General features: G+C 46.5%; 1 protein-coding gene across 1 annotated transcript in view; it reads right to left on the minus strand.

Annotated features, from left to right (window-relative positions):
* ecd (ecdysoneless cell cycle regulator) overlaps window positions 1-16,591 on the minus strand; it is a 31,608-nt gene that overhangs the window by 8,842 nt on the left and 6,175 nt on the right. The window contains exons 5-11 of the mRNA XM_050176881.2: window positions 13,821-14,024; window positions 8,949-9,111; window positions 5,744-5,878; window positions 5,229-5,436; window positions 3,358-3,454; window positions 773-987; window positions 92-166 (exon numbers count right to left, since the gene is read on the minus strand). Of these exons, the coding sequence (XP_050032838.1) occupies window positions 92-166; window positions 773-987; window positions 3,358-3,454; window positions 5,229-5,436; window positions 5,744-5,878; window positions 8,949-9,111; window positions 13,821-14,024 (1,097 nt within the window). The remainder of the gene's footprint in view (window positions 1-91; window positions 167-772; window positions 988-3,357; window positions 3,455-5,228; window positions 5,437-5,743; window positions 5,879-8,948; window positions 9,112-13,820; window positions 14,025-16,591) is intronic.

The raw sequence follows: 16,591 nt of genomic DNA on the forward strand, positions 1-16,591 counted from the left end.
CCTTGCGGTACCGACGAAATTTTGTCAATTTATCTAGCGGGTCGAACTACCACGCGCTGCCTACCTCCTGCTTCCTCTGGATTCAACTCACCGTGAGAGTCAACTTCATCCCCGTAGCTGCTCATCGACGAGCTTGACTCATCATCTGATGTCGGAAGCTTGAAATCTAAGAAAAAAGAAAACAAACGGAGCAAGTGAATGAGCCACAATTATTGCTCGACCTCTAAAATTGGGCGCACATCAAGCCACCATCCTTCTCAGCTCACCCTCACACGCTTCCCATCGCACCCACAGCATACGATGTGTGGGGCACGATAAGATCTTATCGCACTTGCACTTTATACGGAGCCTCAAGGTGACGGCAACGCTGGCAATGAAAATATGCCTGAGCTGCCATGTAATTACTATCACAATAACATTCGATGTAATGAAGTTATTTTGGCTTCAGACCTAACTCCCATTATAACGAGGTTCAACTGTACTGTTTGAAACATTGCACTGCTTAACTGTACATGTCTGCTTCCCTAAGAAACGTTTCTTGTTCAACAAAAAAATTATGGGGTTAACATCACAATGCAGGTTTAATTGCATTGTATGTGGCCTTAGTAGGAGGGCCTCAAGATTATTTTGACCATCTGAACTTTAGCATGCGCCAAAAGCACAGCACATGAATGTTATTGCATTGTGGCCCCCTCACTGTGGCACCGAAACCAGGCACAGTAACAGTACGACACACAGCCACCGAGTCACAATGGCGGGCAACCGAACTCACCAAGAATGGCCCCGAGTGCCTCGACGAAACGGTCAGGATCAAAGTCAATTCCATCGCCCTTGGCTTGACTATTGGCTTCACTCGGCTGCAACTTCACTTTGGGTGCTGCATTCGATGGCACTTCTGCTCCTTCATAGTCCGAGACGTGACGCACAAACCGATCCAGGCTCTCTGCAATGGTCTTGCCAAGGGTTTCTTCATCCTTGTGCATGGCTCTGGCAAGAAAAATGTTCAAATTGCCAACTTTAAGAAAAGTGTCAAGGTGTCAACATAAATAACGACACTAAAGGCCCAACTTTAACCCCTTAAAGGAAGAGGCATATACAGTAAGACCTGGCTTAAACTGAACTCAAAGGGACAGAAAAATGTGTTCTGTTTATCCGAAGTTTAATTTACGCGACGGACGAAAAGATTACGAACACTGGTTTCATTTGAAAAGCGTCCAAGTGTTTTGACACTACAGTCTAACCCGACTAATCGACGGTCGACGAGTTTGCAAGTGCAGATGATGGTGTCGCAACCACGGGAGAGCCCGAAAACGAAGACTACAGGGCTTTTAGCAGGCGTACTGCCTGCAAAAAAGCGGGCAGTACACTTATGACGGCACTATGCCCCACGCGCCATGAAACAGATAAGTCAAGATGCTTATCACAATAGGGTTGGTGGCAATAGCTGTGAATGCAGCGTGCAACAACCCAGGAGGAGATTTACTGGCACCGGAATAGGATACTGAGTGCGCACCGGAGTTTTCGCATGAGACGATCGGGCAAGTATTGCAGGGAAGCTGCCGTGGCAGGTGGCTACTTTCCTCGATTGTGCACACCTCGTGCCTTTTCATATTTACGTGAAATCTAGCAGCAAGAAAATGTGTCATACGATTGCAGTTTGGTGACGTGCTGAACGTAGTGTTAACCAGGAACACATGAACTGGTAAAGAAGAAGCACAGTTGTAATGGGTCATTTTTTGTGTTCTCAGTCATGAATGTAGGCGCCGGGAAATTATACCTAACGGGATTGTATCAACAAGGTTCTACTGTACACGCAAAAAAGACGTTTATTTCCCATCTAAATGTGCAAAATACACCAAGAATAAGCATATTCAAATAAAAGAAATATTTTGTTTATGAACTTTCAGTTTTTCAGTAATAGGGTAAACACACCTATGGTGAGCTTCAACAGTAGCGGACTTCAATACAGCCCCCCTATGGCTTCATTTGCAGCTTCTAAAGATAGTACTTGTAATATGTGAACCATAGGAGTAGATTGCATTTGCTTTACATTACTTGTTATGACACCACACTGCCTGTGCGACACACCAAGTGAACAGAAACGGATATTCAACAATTTAAAATAGTCAATTTTTGAGCCAAATACAAATCGTACAGGAAGTACTACCGTAAAAACCGGACTATAGGCCGGACAGGAATATAGGTCGACCCCCCAACTAACCAATTCTAAAAATGAAAAAAAAAATCTTTTTCAATGCCAACAGTACCGAAAGACACCCTTACCTTGAAACAAATACGACTCCGCCGGTTGCACAATGGTGACAGTATTTATTTAAATGCTGGTCGCATGTGCACCCGGCCAAGTTTTTAACAGTATCGTGCGACCATCGACCCGCATGCTTGTCAGCACCTTATTAACGGTGCTGAGCGGCGAAACAAACGAGATACGCGCATGTGTACCCATGCACTCACTTTCGCTATTTCGCCGCTCCGTATCGTGAAGATAAGGTGCTGACAAAGACGCGGGTCGACGGTCGCACGATACTGCTAAAATTTGGCTGGGTGTACAGTACACAGAAGGGCAAAAAGTGCGCAAGTGCTACTCTGAATCAGAGCAACGCCTTTGATCAGAGTCGTCCGAACTAGAGTCGGATGACGAGTGCTTCTCGCTGCCCAGTCCAGAGGCAAGCGCGATCTCTACCGCTTTCACACGGCTGCATTCGACAGTCACAGGCAGCGATCTTACACGCAGCTCCCGGACGAACTCCGAAACCTTGTCTTCCAGTTCTGCGGTCCGCTGCGGAATGCCCACAAAGTGACGTTTTCTTTTGGTTACTGCAAGTTTTAATACACTGCTTCTGCCTCCGCCAGTACTGAATGCTCTTTTCGGATACTCCAAATTCGTGCTGTTCCGCCAGGTTGCCGTGGGCTTTCACATACTCATTGCCTTTTTCTTGAAGGCGATGGTGAATTGCCATCGGCTTCCGCTCATTTTAAAACAAAATGTGAAAAAGCAGCCTTTAACCAATATAACTTTGTGACAATGGAAACGCAAAATAGCGGTGCCACAATGTTGCCACGCCGCCATAGAATAAAGAACGCCGCGCTGCTGCTGATGGCGATGGCGGCTGTTTACTTCGTGCACCCATTGTTGCAAGACTTCCGTAGCTTTTCCGCCAATGTCCTGTATATAAGACGAGGGTCGACTTTTCACAAGGGTATCTTGAAAAAAAGTTCGACCTATATTCCGGTTTTTACGGTATTCTATTTGTATTAGAAATTTGTAATAATCTTTGTATGATGCTTTGTTACTGGAACCGACATCCCACAACCGACCATTTGAAAATGAGGACTCACCCTGTGTCTTTGCGCTTCTGCTCGCCAGGACCCCGCGACGAGTAGTCCTCGAGCAGGCGGTCCAAATCCTGCGGCGTGACCTCCATCCACTTTTCATCTGCCCCCGAGAAACGAGGCATTCGAGATATTTCCTCTCAATCCTACACACTCCAGGAATGGTATGACAAGTATTACATCAGGCAAGCCTTCATCAGAGGTCGCCTAAAACAGCCTGGCTGACGTGCACAAGATGCACACTTCCCGAAGCGATTACAGCGTGTCATGCTCTTGCAGCCCACCAGGGGGCATTTTGCTACATTATAAGACTGCCACTGGAAAGCAGGACTTCCACTCCTGGATGCTTTTGCTCCGCACTTAGTGGTTCTCATAACGAAGTCACATCTTGCAGGCGGTGGAAATGAGCGCAAGAAGAACAGGGATGAGAAAGGACACCAGACAGGCACTCACTTTCTGAGACATATAGTCCAAGGAATCGTGCAAGATGGGAAGTGACAGCAATAAGACTGAGAAGAAGTGAATGCTGGGGCACTGATGTGGAATAACACATAACAGGGCCCCACTGGTTGAGAAATGCATCTTAGCGACGTACGTTGTTGGGCAGGTTGGCCCATATTTTAGACGGTGAGAACAAACACAATATTGATAGGGACGAGCGAGGACAACAGACAAAGGCGATACCCATGGAATGAACTTCAAGGATGCGATCAGTTTCGGGATGTTGATTCCCAAAGTGCGGGACAAAAATCTTGAACGTTCCAGTTACTTTTCCACTTCAATGTGCAAAACAGCATTTCGTTAAAAAAGTAAGTGGAATAACAGTACATTTTTATGGCGAGCCTGATGCCACGTTTCTCGAAGCTGGTGTCATCCTGTAAATTCATTCCAAGTGAACACGCCATGCAAGCTCACTGGCTACAATTTGTAGACTGCAATATGTGCCATAAATAAGAACTTAATCAGTATTTTTGTTATTTAGTTGAATATGTGTCTTGATTTCTCATGCAAGTAACGTCTGCCTCTGAATAACACCGCTCAAGAACTAGAATGATGCTATCTGCCAAAGGCGATTTTGAAAAATTATGTAAACCTTAAAAACAATCACCCCGAATAAGTGACCGCATGTGTGGAGCAAAGTTCGGGATAAAAACCAGAATGGTACATTGTTACTTACTCGTGAAGAAACCCGCAAACTTAAAAAGCCAAACACACACGTGTGCTAACAATCGAGAAACTCAAATTGCTTATGATGCACCGTGACAGGAGGATGGTGAAAGGGGAAATTGTCATCCACCTGAAGGTAGCACGAAGCTACAAAGGAAACGCATACAGGTTCCACAGACAGAACACTTTGCAGCTAAGAAAAAATTCATCCTGGCCTGGAATTTGAACCCGAGACCAGCGCCTTTCCAGGGCTTGCCTGATGCAAGCATCCCCTCTTTTCTGATGCAAGGCCTCTGCTAATTCTCACAGGATACTTTGTAAAACCATCCGTTTCACTGAAAACGGGGTAGCAGCCACGGCTTCTGCAAAAAGCTGCCAGGTGCAACGGGCCAGATGATTTTGGTGACAGCCAATGCTCCCCTCAGATGTACGCCAATGCAACAGTAGGATAGTAAAAGACACCATAGTGCAGGAAGGGGGGGAGGAGATTAATTCTGACCCCTTGGTAAATCTTTAGCATGCACTCTAAGCTTGCTGCATAAGCCTGTATGGGCCACCTTGGTTGGAAAATGAACCCTTGACCTCACTCCGCCCGGAAGAATGCCACAGTGCCCTACTGTGCCACTGCAACTGCAGTGGGTGGGTATTCGTAGGAGTTCAGGGTCACATATTCAAGCACGCTTGTGGCCACGCAAGATGCGAAGGCTCACCATCTGGCTCTCCCAGCTTCTCGCCCTCTTCCCGGAGTTTCTCAATGTTGACATCGAGCTGCCGCAGAAGGCGTGACACCCGTGCGCGGGCTGAGCACCTTCCCTGGCGCTCGCTCTCGCCGTCAGCCCCCGCGCCGACCGTCTGCGCAAAGTACTCGCGTGCACGCTGAAGCAGGCTGTGGTACAACTTGGACCCTTCCAGTTCGCCCTGCAAAGGAAAGTGATCCTGTCAAAGTTGTTCGGTAACCATTCAGGCTTCTTGAGCACGAGGCTAGCTACATTCACAGCAAGTGTAACAGCTCAGAGAGAGAACGGTGCAAATGATTTTGGTGCCCAGACAACCTGCCAGTGGAGATACAGCCACTGATCGATAATTCTGAAAGTTACTATAGCCTCAAAGGTACTATTGATCAGCCACTGTTTCTCTTGCTAAGGGTGCAAAGAAGCTGGTGATAATAATGGTGACAGCAATGCCGGTGATCCCAATAATAATGACAATGATGACAATGAATTACCTGAAAGTAGCCCTTGGTGCTGAGGCTCTTGAGGAAGCGCTTCCACCGAACATCATCGCCAAGCTCAGCTAAGTCAGGTTCACCATTGGAGGCCATCTTGTCCGACCCGGCGGCCAGAATCTCCAGGCCACAAGCCTAACAAGGCAAAGGAAAGCATCCAGCACAGACATCTGTGAATCCTCTTCAATTATATAAAAACTTATCAAGTCATGAGACCGTTGGTCACAAGGCAGGTAAAGATGTAATGTATAGGTAGCAGGGTTCACAGCAATCGTCTTGCAAAAAGAATGCAAGAGCTTTTTAAGGATTGGCAAGGATGTGACAAAGCACTTTCCAAGGGCATTAGCAACGTCACGTTTGACAGCTTGAGAATAAGGCACTGTCTTCGTAAGCAAGCAACATTTTGTCTTATTGAACACAAAGCAAAATAAAAGGCACATAAGAAAGACTTAGTGTGCACACCTGCAGCAACCACCACAAAGCTGCCTAACCTAGATTTCACTTTTCAACCATACCAAACCTCTCAACGCAAGTCCAAACTACATCCGCTAAACCTTAGCAATGCCTCCAGCTGCTCTGAGCTCGTATTTACTGCAACAACAGTTATTTGTCCAACTTCCTCTGATGCACCCAACTTTGTGCAAAACCCCTGCAGTTCCACGTCAACTCCTCCAACCTACCCAACATTGACACAACTATCACAGACGTGGTGGCATGATGATCGTCACCAGCAAGAAGCAATATCACCATGATGGTGGCGATGACAAAGTGCAGACACCGTGGGCCTAACGATTGCACATTGACAAATCTTGCGTGCCGCTGATGCATAGATATTATGACATTGTAGTGACAAGGAAGAATCACAGCGGCACAACTGCAAGTTGGTGACGTAATCTAACTCATTATCGGGCAAACCTGTGCCCAGAAAAGCAAGTGTCGACTTCTGTAAGTTCAACCCTTATGGGATTGACAAAATAGATCAAATTATCCAGCAGGTCAAATTAAACAAGACGCAGAAAAAATGTAACGCTGATATTTTTTTCTACGCAGCCAAAGTAGAAAACTAATGCAGAAATGACATTAAACCTCCTTAAAAAGGCATAAATCTAACGCGCACCCGATCTTCTTGCAAAAACAAGAAAATTGGGCAAGGGTCTTACATGTGTTGCGCAAGGGCAGCCGGTTTCCAAAAGTCAGCTTTGCCGCAATGCACGTGTCATGCAGTAAAGTATTTACACGCCACGAATCCAGTGTCGGTATCATGTCCGACTGGCACCATGCAAGAAATATACGGCCCAACTTTCTTGAATAAAAAAGGTGCATGTTAGGATCGGGCAAGTACCATAATTAGCTATTGTGAGCTACGGTTCTCACAGCATTTAGCCATGCACGATCACTTAGGGGTCAGGCGCGTGCGTGCTGACTGGTCAAGTTCGAACCTTTCGGCAAAGGCCACGTTCAGGACCAAAATAACTAAGCTTTGGGACCACAGAAATGCATGGGTGCTGGCCGGAACCTTCGGTCTGGATCGAATTAACCGAAAGATTGAATTAACTGGAGTCGAATTAACGCAAGTGCAACTCAAGGGCAGCGAAAGCAGTGAGCGCAGTCATCGACCGTCAAAATCTGATCCAAGGGTTAGACATGTCGACTATTTATACATGACTTGCCACAGATTCCAGCATTATCGGTGGTGCTTGCGTGCATTCTAGAATTCACAACAATATCGCATAGTGCATGCACTCTGAATACACAAGGTTAGGTGACAACATCGACAACAGATGAAACCAGCAACAACATTCGAGAAAGTTCAGATATAGAAAGGCATTTATTGCACTCAGCGATAACTTTTAACATTTGTTAGATGGTGAGAAATGGTCACCGTAAGAAATAAATAAGCATGCATGTCAATATCTTGCAAAGACTATTGAAGTGCGGATGTGGCGCAGTGGCTTTGTTAAATCCAAAATGCAATGCAAAACTTGCCATGGTTATCGATTAAATGAATGGGAACAAACAAGTTCCCCAATTCTGCATTTTGGGTTAGATTGAGAGCCTCCGATCTATTAGTGAAGTTCAGAAAGAACTTAACATTTGATTCCTAATCTCATTTTGAATTGAAAGGGATACAATGAAACACCACTGCCTTCAATATGCAAACCTAGAATATTACAGTGTCTTCATGCAACACATAAACCATGTAATAACACTGATTAGAAGAGTGCCAGAGTTTAGAAAGGAGTATGAAAATATAAAGCATAAACGCTCACAATAAATTATCAGGACAATAAATTCAAGCTTCAAGTTTGGGCCGCTCTCATGGTGGCCATTTCCTCCGGCGACCATTAGGTGGGGACACACTGACGTTGATGGCAAACACCCATTTGTAGGTGCTGAAGTCCCATGATGGCCGAGCACCTGGCCGGGAGCACACTTGCACCTACTTTACCGGTAGGCATCCGGCAACAGCTCTAGTCTGCCTCCCACAAACCCAGCAGCTTCTCTGCACCAAGGCCACCAACCGAGGTTGCACAAAGGTCACCCAGAGATCGTGCGCGTAAACCCTGTGGGCCCCCTTGCGAGATGATAACTCCCACGAGTACCCAAGCCCCAGATCGGGGGACATCTCTACCAATTAGAAAAACCGGTGGGTTTCTGGCAGCACCGGGATTTGAACCCAGTACATCCCACATACGAGGCAGATGCTCTGCCACTAGGCCACTGATTTAGTTACCAATCTTTTTATTTATCAGCCTACACTGCTACACTGCACGAAGAGGCATTACAGCAGCTGCTATACCTAAGACGAAAGAAATGACAAAGGCATACCACAACTCGTTTTGTTTTCACCTGCATAAAAACATGGCTTACTGCCCGAAAGTGTCAAAACAAAGTCATTGGTAAGCTGCATCTTTTTGAACAGAGTTGCTGCGCAGGAAAAAAGAGCAGACAATCGCGCAGACACTTCTTTTCTTCGCTCTTTGTCCCTTTCAACAATTTATATCAATGAATCTTTTAAAGCATGGTCACATCCATCAATGTTCCCTTCTAATAAAATCCGCCCTAGTAGATTCTGGCAAAAAAATTTTTGCTTGCATGGAATGTGACAGCAGCACCCCTGCGCCTCTCCAACATCATGCTCTCCAGCTCGTCTGTAGGTGAAAACTCAAAACAACAAGTGTTGCCAATTGTGGCCACCACTTACCAGTTTAAGGCCAAGGTCGTGGGCGACGAATTCGGGAGCGTGAGGGGGCGGCATGTTCCAGCCTACGCGTCGATCAGGCATGAAGCGCTGCTGCCTCAGCTGTGCGTACAGGCAGCGGGTGAAGCGCACCTCCGCCATGACACGAGTCTCGGGTGGGAAGTGCCTGCATCGCAGATGAGAAAACGGAAAAGATGAAGCTTTTGCTCCATGCAAGCAATTGCGGTGGCAGTCAGTGGACACTGCAGTTTTTAGAGCAACGCACTGAGTCACAGCCTCCAAATCTGGGCAGTGATAGACGTTGCGCATCTCTGCAGTGCTGTCAAATCAAATCAAACTAGGGGTGTGCCATCCTAGAAAGATGCCCCATGAGGAATAATTTCAAGCATCCAAGTAGACCAGCATTTTTCAATTCCGTTACCATTGTTAGACAACCAGTGCAGCCACAAATCAAACCCACAACTTCATGGTGAGCAGAATGCAATGGCCACGGAACCACTGGAAAGGGTACCCTGTAAACCACTTCAAGGAATGCGGGGGAATGGAATGATTAATAAAAAATCCTTCATTCAAATGTGCTTGGACACACTTGGGAAGGGAGGGCAAAAGGTGGGAATGACTAATGAGGCACAGCCCCATTACAGGCACATTTTTTTTCCACATCAACAGAAAGCACTGAAACAGAATATCAATGCAAATCTTGCATGCAATTGGTGTTGCTTTATGCTACTTTCAAATACACTTAAAAGCTCGTTAATTCGCATATCATTAAAGGGACCCTGAAACGATTGTGACGATTTTCTACAAACATACTGAGTCGTTAAGAGTAGGTCCTTCTGATCATTAATTGACACATCTAAGTGCTCCGCGTAAAGCGTGTAATTTATTATAAGGTTTTAAAAATGCACATTGCTGCCGATCGCAGCACGCTGCTCGGCGGAATTTTAAGCCGCCCCTACCCATATGACGGAAATCACCCATATGACGTCAGTGGGGCGAGCTATCCGATTGGCTGACCAGGGCGCGTGATTGATAATTGTTCCAACGTTATGGTAAACAAATGATCTTCGTAATAGTTGGAATGTTAGTTAATTTGTTTTTATAAAAAGAAAGTAACATACAGGGAAGGCACAAGAACAATTTTTTAGTACACTTAAGCACTTCCGGCACACAGCAAGCGTCGTCTGCTTGTGTTACAACGTACTCCATTTTGACGAGAGCTCCGCGGTCAGAGTCGGTCTCAGTCTTTTCGCGAGCACTATGATTCGACTTTGTTGCCTTGTGGACTGCAAACCTAGCGACTGGCAATATGTCAAGCTGCGACATCGTGTCCCTCTACAAGGCAGCATACGAGCGAACTGGCTGCTGCGCATCGGACTGCCGCTATCCGATCGACGCCAGGATTTGCGCGTTTGTGGCCGTCACTTTACACCGGAAGATTACTAGCGCAATAGTGTTTCGCGAGCCCGGTATTAGGGCAAACGCAAGCCCAAGGGGACAGTGGGACAGGGTCTGGCCGGCCTGACTGTGCCGGGATGAGCCATGAGATGAGCAGAAGGGCAAATGTGAATGGTCTGCACGGTGCAGCCACCTGGTGGCACAGAGCTCAACCATACACAGTAGCAGCAACAAAGTGTATTCTTCTTTGCTGCTGGTGTGTATTTTTCGCAGGAGTAATCATCAACACGTTGTTTTTATAAATGTTTAGAATGTTTTACACTTGGTTAGAGCAATATTAGCGCTTTGTTTGACTGGTTAAGCGCTGCGCCAACAAGTGTCTGGACTGTACTGACCGATCAGGCTGCTCACGCACGTCTACGCTAAAGTTCCTTCATCCGCTTGAGTTTATGCCTCCAGTCATTTGCCGAAAAGACCAGCGTGCCTGTGGTTACCGGAATACCGGAAACGTTCGGCGCTACGACAGAATGCTCGCAATGCACGCTACTTCGATAGCTCTTGGTCGACGGCCAAGCGGCTAGCGGAGAGGTCTCGCGCGGGAGGGGGCGTGCTCCAAAACAACCAGAAGTGGACAATGTGACGTCGCATCGTGACGCAGTACCAGTGAAGGCGGAGCTTAGCGCCGCTCGCTCGGCGAGCGAGTTGAGGAGGAAAAGCATGGCTAGGGAGGAGGGTAACTTCTAATCGCTTGTAGCTCCATTAATATGTAACACTTCACTTAAATTGTGGTGCGAATGTTCTAGTGAAGCTGTACCCTACGCGCCTACAAAATTTGTCCGAACCGTTTCAGGGGCCCTTTAATTTGATGTTTTGCATGATTCAAGCTAACCGGCACAGTCCCAAGCTCCATATAACTCCGTGCATTGAAAGGTTGTTAATTCACACGCATATCGCGTCCGCCACAAATAGCAAACTGTGCGCCGCCGCGGCCGGCTCCTGGCTCAGGTTGGTGGTCACTTTCCCAGCTCAGCAACAGGCAGAGCAACATGCTTATCACCGTCGTCATTAATCCACACCGCAGACACAGTGCCCCCGAATCTCAAAGGTTATGCTTTCGTGGACTGCATACACCAGAAGAGGAGCCGGAATCACTTCATGTCCGCCATGTTCTTGCGTTCAATATTTTTAAATACACCGACAGTGCGACATCAAGCATGCGACCAATGTGGCACATCGGGAAGCTTGCCAGTCGCAGAGGTTAAGCAAGCAAGATAAGCTGCACCGTTTTTTATCATCTCTGCAGTGTCGGCACACCGCTGTGCGCACTGTGGGACGTTTCCGTCGCAGCGACCAGACCTATACTGTGCACGTGCCGCAGTGTTTCCATCGCTTCGGAACGCCAGTTCAGTACAGACCTCAGATCTGTTGACAACTTGCGAGTGCGTGGCCTGGGGCTACCATCCATGCCTTCTATTGGCACACTTGCATAATCAGCGAGATTACACACCTCGTGCTTAATAAACTGCTCGGTAACAAATAAATAGAGTTGTGTACACCGGTGAGCGGAAACACAGTTTCAAATGACTTTGGAGAACCCCATAGACGGCAGTAGCTCTCAACAACCAGTGGTGCCGAATGCGCGCAAAATATCGAACATAATATCGGCACCGTAGATCACAATTTTCGACTATGAATCGAATATGAATACTTAGCATTGAATATAGAATTGAATATCGTTTAATGACACGCACATGCCTTTATTAGCAAGTTGGTTTATTTTAACATGCTGGAACATTGGAATTACATTGTGATTGGTAGAAAAAATTGAACTAGTAAGGCATCATACTAAAAGATTGAGTATTTGGCTCATGTCAGCTTTGGAAAATTGAATTTCTGCTGGTTGTCTCTTCTCACCAGCCTGTGCCTTATTATACCGCATAAGTTTCCCGCAAGCTCAGAGGCATTTGAACCCATACCAGCCATCACTCATCGTATTTGCTGTCGAGCAATAAGCTCCAGAGTGGAGGTGGAACCTGCGAGGAGTGCACCCTCATTCACAAACCCGTGCCCCTTCCTACTGAGAGGCTGGCTTTCCTGCAAGGCATGACGTCCAGTGGCTAAGTGTGTTTTACAGGCACAATTTCGAAAGCGGCATGGAATTATTGCAAAATTCAGAACAAAATCAGACACGCTTTCTTAGATTAGATAGAAATAAATTCTAAGAACCATGTTTGCTCCCACATGGCCAGCAACATATTCGATTCTGTTGCCATCGTCATTCGAATCTTCGTTGCCAGGAAGAACACTGATTTTTCCACTTTTCGAATACTGTATTTGTACCCAATCAAATATTCGAAGATTTTCAAATGCCTAGTTTTCGAATCGAATACAAATAATGTAATATTCGATAATACTCAAAATTTTCATATATTTGCACGCCCTACCTAACCGTCTTCGTAGCCAGGAAGAACATCGATTTTTCCACATTGTCCAAGGAGTCGGAGCAGTTAGGCAGCAGCCTTCCACATTCAAACAGAAGCACCAGTATAGGACGAGCGCATGCATCATGAAGTAGCAGGTGGGCACAGGATCTAATTTGTGCCAACTGTTCCCTTCATTTGTGCCCTGACACACAACTTCCGCGATGAAGTGCTTGTTCTGCACCTTTGTCCGCGGATACAAACTTCTTGACCGTGGACCTGTCAACGGCTTCTGGAAATGCCGACGACTTGCTCCAAAGCTTCATGGAAAGCTGCACGACGGAATCAATTTTGAATTGTTTCCTTGTTACTGTCAGCCCAGATGCTGGGGCGACGTCAGATTTAGTTTTTGCATGTTCGACTCGATAATCTCCAACTTCATGGTGAATGGTAGGTTCTCCAGCTTCATGCTAGAAATCCCGCAAAAGAAAAAAAGAACACGTGGGGAAAACACAGGAAAAAGGATGGCCCAAATCTCAATTAGCCACAAATGAGCAGGAAAAGCAGGAAATTCTAATTGGCTGTGAAAGCGAGCATTGCAGGGCAGGCCAGGATCGTTTCTTGTAAAGCGGTGTCCATCCAGAGTGCAGTTGCATTGCGGTTACCAGATTTTTTGCCCAGCTTTCCCTCTAGAGTTGGTTTAATAACTCTATGTGTAACAATGCGCATCTGCTCCTTCCAGATCACAAATGGCATGCGTGTTATCAGTGTGACATAGCATTCTTGACAGGCAAGTAGCGAGCACAAAGTTTTTGAGAAAGGCAGCACAAGCACTGAACATGACAATTATTGTGGTGAGACAAGGTCCCAAGGCGTGTAACCTGTTTGTAGAATGCGAAAGGCTGTAGCTCTACACCACTTATATATACGTAATAATACAATACGTTTTTACTCACACCCCGTTGCGAGCAATTGGTGCATCTTCTGTGTGCCCAAGGGGAGCATTTACTTTTTCTCACAAGCAAGTGCTTTCCAAGGAGAAAGAATCTCCACACACCTCATGGCTCTGAGTGCCCTCAGGTCGAGGGGGTCCCGTGACACAAACGCCCCCACCGCAGGTCCCAGCAGGGCGGGGTCCCGTTGGAGCAAGGCCACGGCTGCCGCCGGAAGGTAGCAGTGTGCCCGGTGATGGCTCGTGCGGTGCCGGGCTGGTGCATCATGGAAGCGGGCCGCTAGCGACTTCTGCACTCCCGGTGCTGCCCTGCAAGCAACAAAAAGAGCACCATTTCATTCAAAAATGATATCCGTGAAGACAAGGGAAATCAGATGTTCTTGTGAAATGTCACAGCTCGCCCTTTCTTACAGGTGATGCAATGAAGGCATAGCTACGAGGCAAAGTACATGGGTGACAGTGCTCCTGATAGTAACAGCCTAACGGTATTACTCATGTTTAAGCTGGGAAAAAGAAAACACAAACATCTTGTTTACTATTACAGCACTTATACTAATATAACGCATAAAACACACCAATCAGTATTACACTTGAATTTATATTTTATTGCTTTGCTCTATCACTATTCGGCAAATGTGAAACCGTTGAAAATATCTAAGAATGCTTGACTCGGTTTTTCGCTCCGAGAAATCGAAAGTGTACTAAAACAGATGCTGCTGTGGAACTGAGCCGCACTATTTGCTTCAATAACACACGTGCAAAAGCTGTACCCCTGTAGTTTCCTCTTCACTGTCATAGAAATTTGTTTGCAAGTACAATATACAGTCAAACCTCATTATAGAAGAGTTGCATCTGACATTAAAATACCTTCACTATATCCGACATTTGATATAATGAATTATAGTGAATGTTACACTGATATCGGCAATAAACATTCTGACTTAACCTTGTTGCATTAGATAAATCATTATAACCATGTTCGTCCAATCAAGGTCAGGCTGTATAGTTTAGCAAACAAGAAGCAAGGGCAATTGACTGAATGAAGTACTTGATGGTTTATGAAACAGATCTTTTTATCAGGAATATTTGACAGTCTTCACGAAAACACTATATTGGCGGCGAGGAGTTACGGAGTCGTCATCTATCGGAAGTGCCTCGCTGGCGTAGTATGAGGGATCACGCGGCACGCTCCTCATAGGTTTTGCTGTCAGCGCTCACTGAAAATACCACGCACGAGCTCTCCCGGACATTTCTGTACGTACTTTCGAAATGAGAGAAGTTTTTTATTGTCTAAATAATAATCTTGGGCAAACTGAAAGCACAGAATCGTTTACAGACACTATCTCTTTACCGATTACGTACAGTGAACGCCACTGCGCGCTGTCGCCGCGATGGAGTCTCCCGAACTGGCTTGTTGCGTGAAAGGTAGGTAAACGGTGAGAGCAAACTATGTGAAATACATTCTTATAGTGTTTGTATAACTAAATGGAGCGTAATAGAATGAAGCCTCAATGCAGCGGTCGCACAGATTCGCGGCGACCGACTGCGCGTCTGCATGCTTGTTCGCGCACCATTTCGCTTTCGCCGCGTGCACATTTTCGCACTGTGTCATGAGCTTTAGGCAGCAGAATATCAGCATTTCACAGTACACAAGCAACCATTGTTGCGTGGGCGCTATCAGAGCTGTTCAAAAATAATTTCATTGTAGAGACTTCGACGCCTACGGGGAGACTGTGATGTGCCGTCGCGACGATTCAATCTTTTCTTTTTCTTCTAAATTCTTAGACGTTTCAATATTATTTCTAGAGTTGCGTCGCACTGTATGTTTATCGGTGTTCTCAGCATGCGATTTCGCGCAGCTGCATTTTTGTAATCCAGTGCATTAGTTCGTAACACAAACATGACCATATGCCATGCTTTTTTTTTAATGTGCTTCTTACCGCTCCCTTTCCACTCCAGTGAACTTGCCAGTATCTATAGCATCGACAAGTTCATAGACAAAACCGTCATGACATTAGTCAGGCAGTGGACTCGAGCGAGTGTCTCAATGCGCGTTTGGAGACCCGGCGCCGTAGCAGATATCTTCCTTGCGTCTGTGCTTGCTGCATACCCGAGTTGTAGCCGACGACTGTTTGTAGGTTTTATGTTTCGCGAGCCAAGCTTCACGCAGCTTCTTGTCCTGCGGCTACATGTGAATAAGGCTGACACCTGGCTCCGTTGCGTACATCCAGCACTGCAGCACCGAGCAGTAGTCTACCATGTTGCACGCCTTCAAAGGCAGCCACTACCTATTGTAGTGCTTTCAAGCGTTGTAAAGGAGACACTTGAAGCGGGAAAATCTCGCCACTAAATGAGGACCGCAGCGTACGAGGGAATTTAAACTCTCGTTTTCAGCTCACTTCAGCGCTCCCAAAGCAGCCGACGCGGCCGCTATGTCCACGTGATCCCTAAGAGGACGCCACGCTGACGGTGGCACCAGCTTTTCTAGTGGTGGAGCTCGAGGCTAATATCGTGGGGTCACTCAACTCATGTGTCCCCTGATGTTTTTCCTGCATGGCTCTCGAATCTCCTGTAATCAGGCTTTGCCACATAGCCAAGCGCCACCAGCGGTCATAGTACGAGAGATTGCGCAAGCATGCTAATGCTACTATTGGCAGGATTACTCGACACAAGAGGAAGTTGCCGCTTCCTCTTTGGCTTGGGTTCGGCAGAGCGTGTGGATTTGTTGCATGCCTGTCGGCACGCTCTGTGGGACCGCCTCGCGAGAGGCTTCAGAGCAGGCCACCGCAATGGACAAACATGACTGTTTGAATGCGCTACACAGTTCATGTGAATGTACATGCAAATGATAAGACGTTAGCGTTTAGCATGAGGGC

This window comes from Dermacentor andersoni, chromosome 8, assembly GCF_023375885.2.
Source record: "Dermacentor andersoni chromosome 8, qqDerAnde1_hic_scaffold, whole genome shotgun sequence".
Lineage (NCBI taxonomy): Eukaryota > Metazoa > Arthropoda > Arachnida > Ixodida > Ixodidae > Dermacentor > Dermacentor andersoni.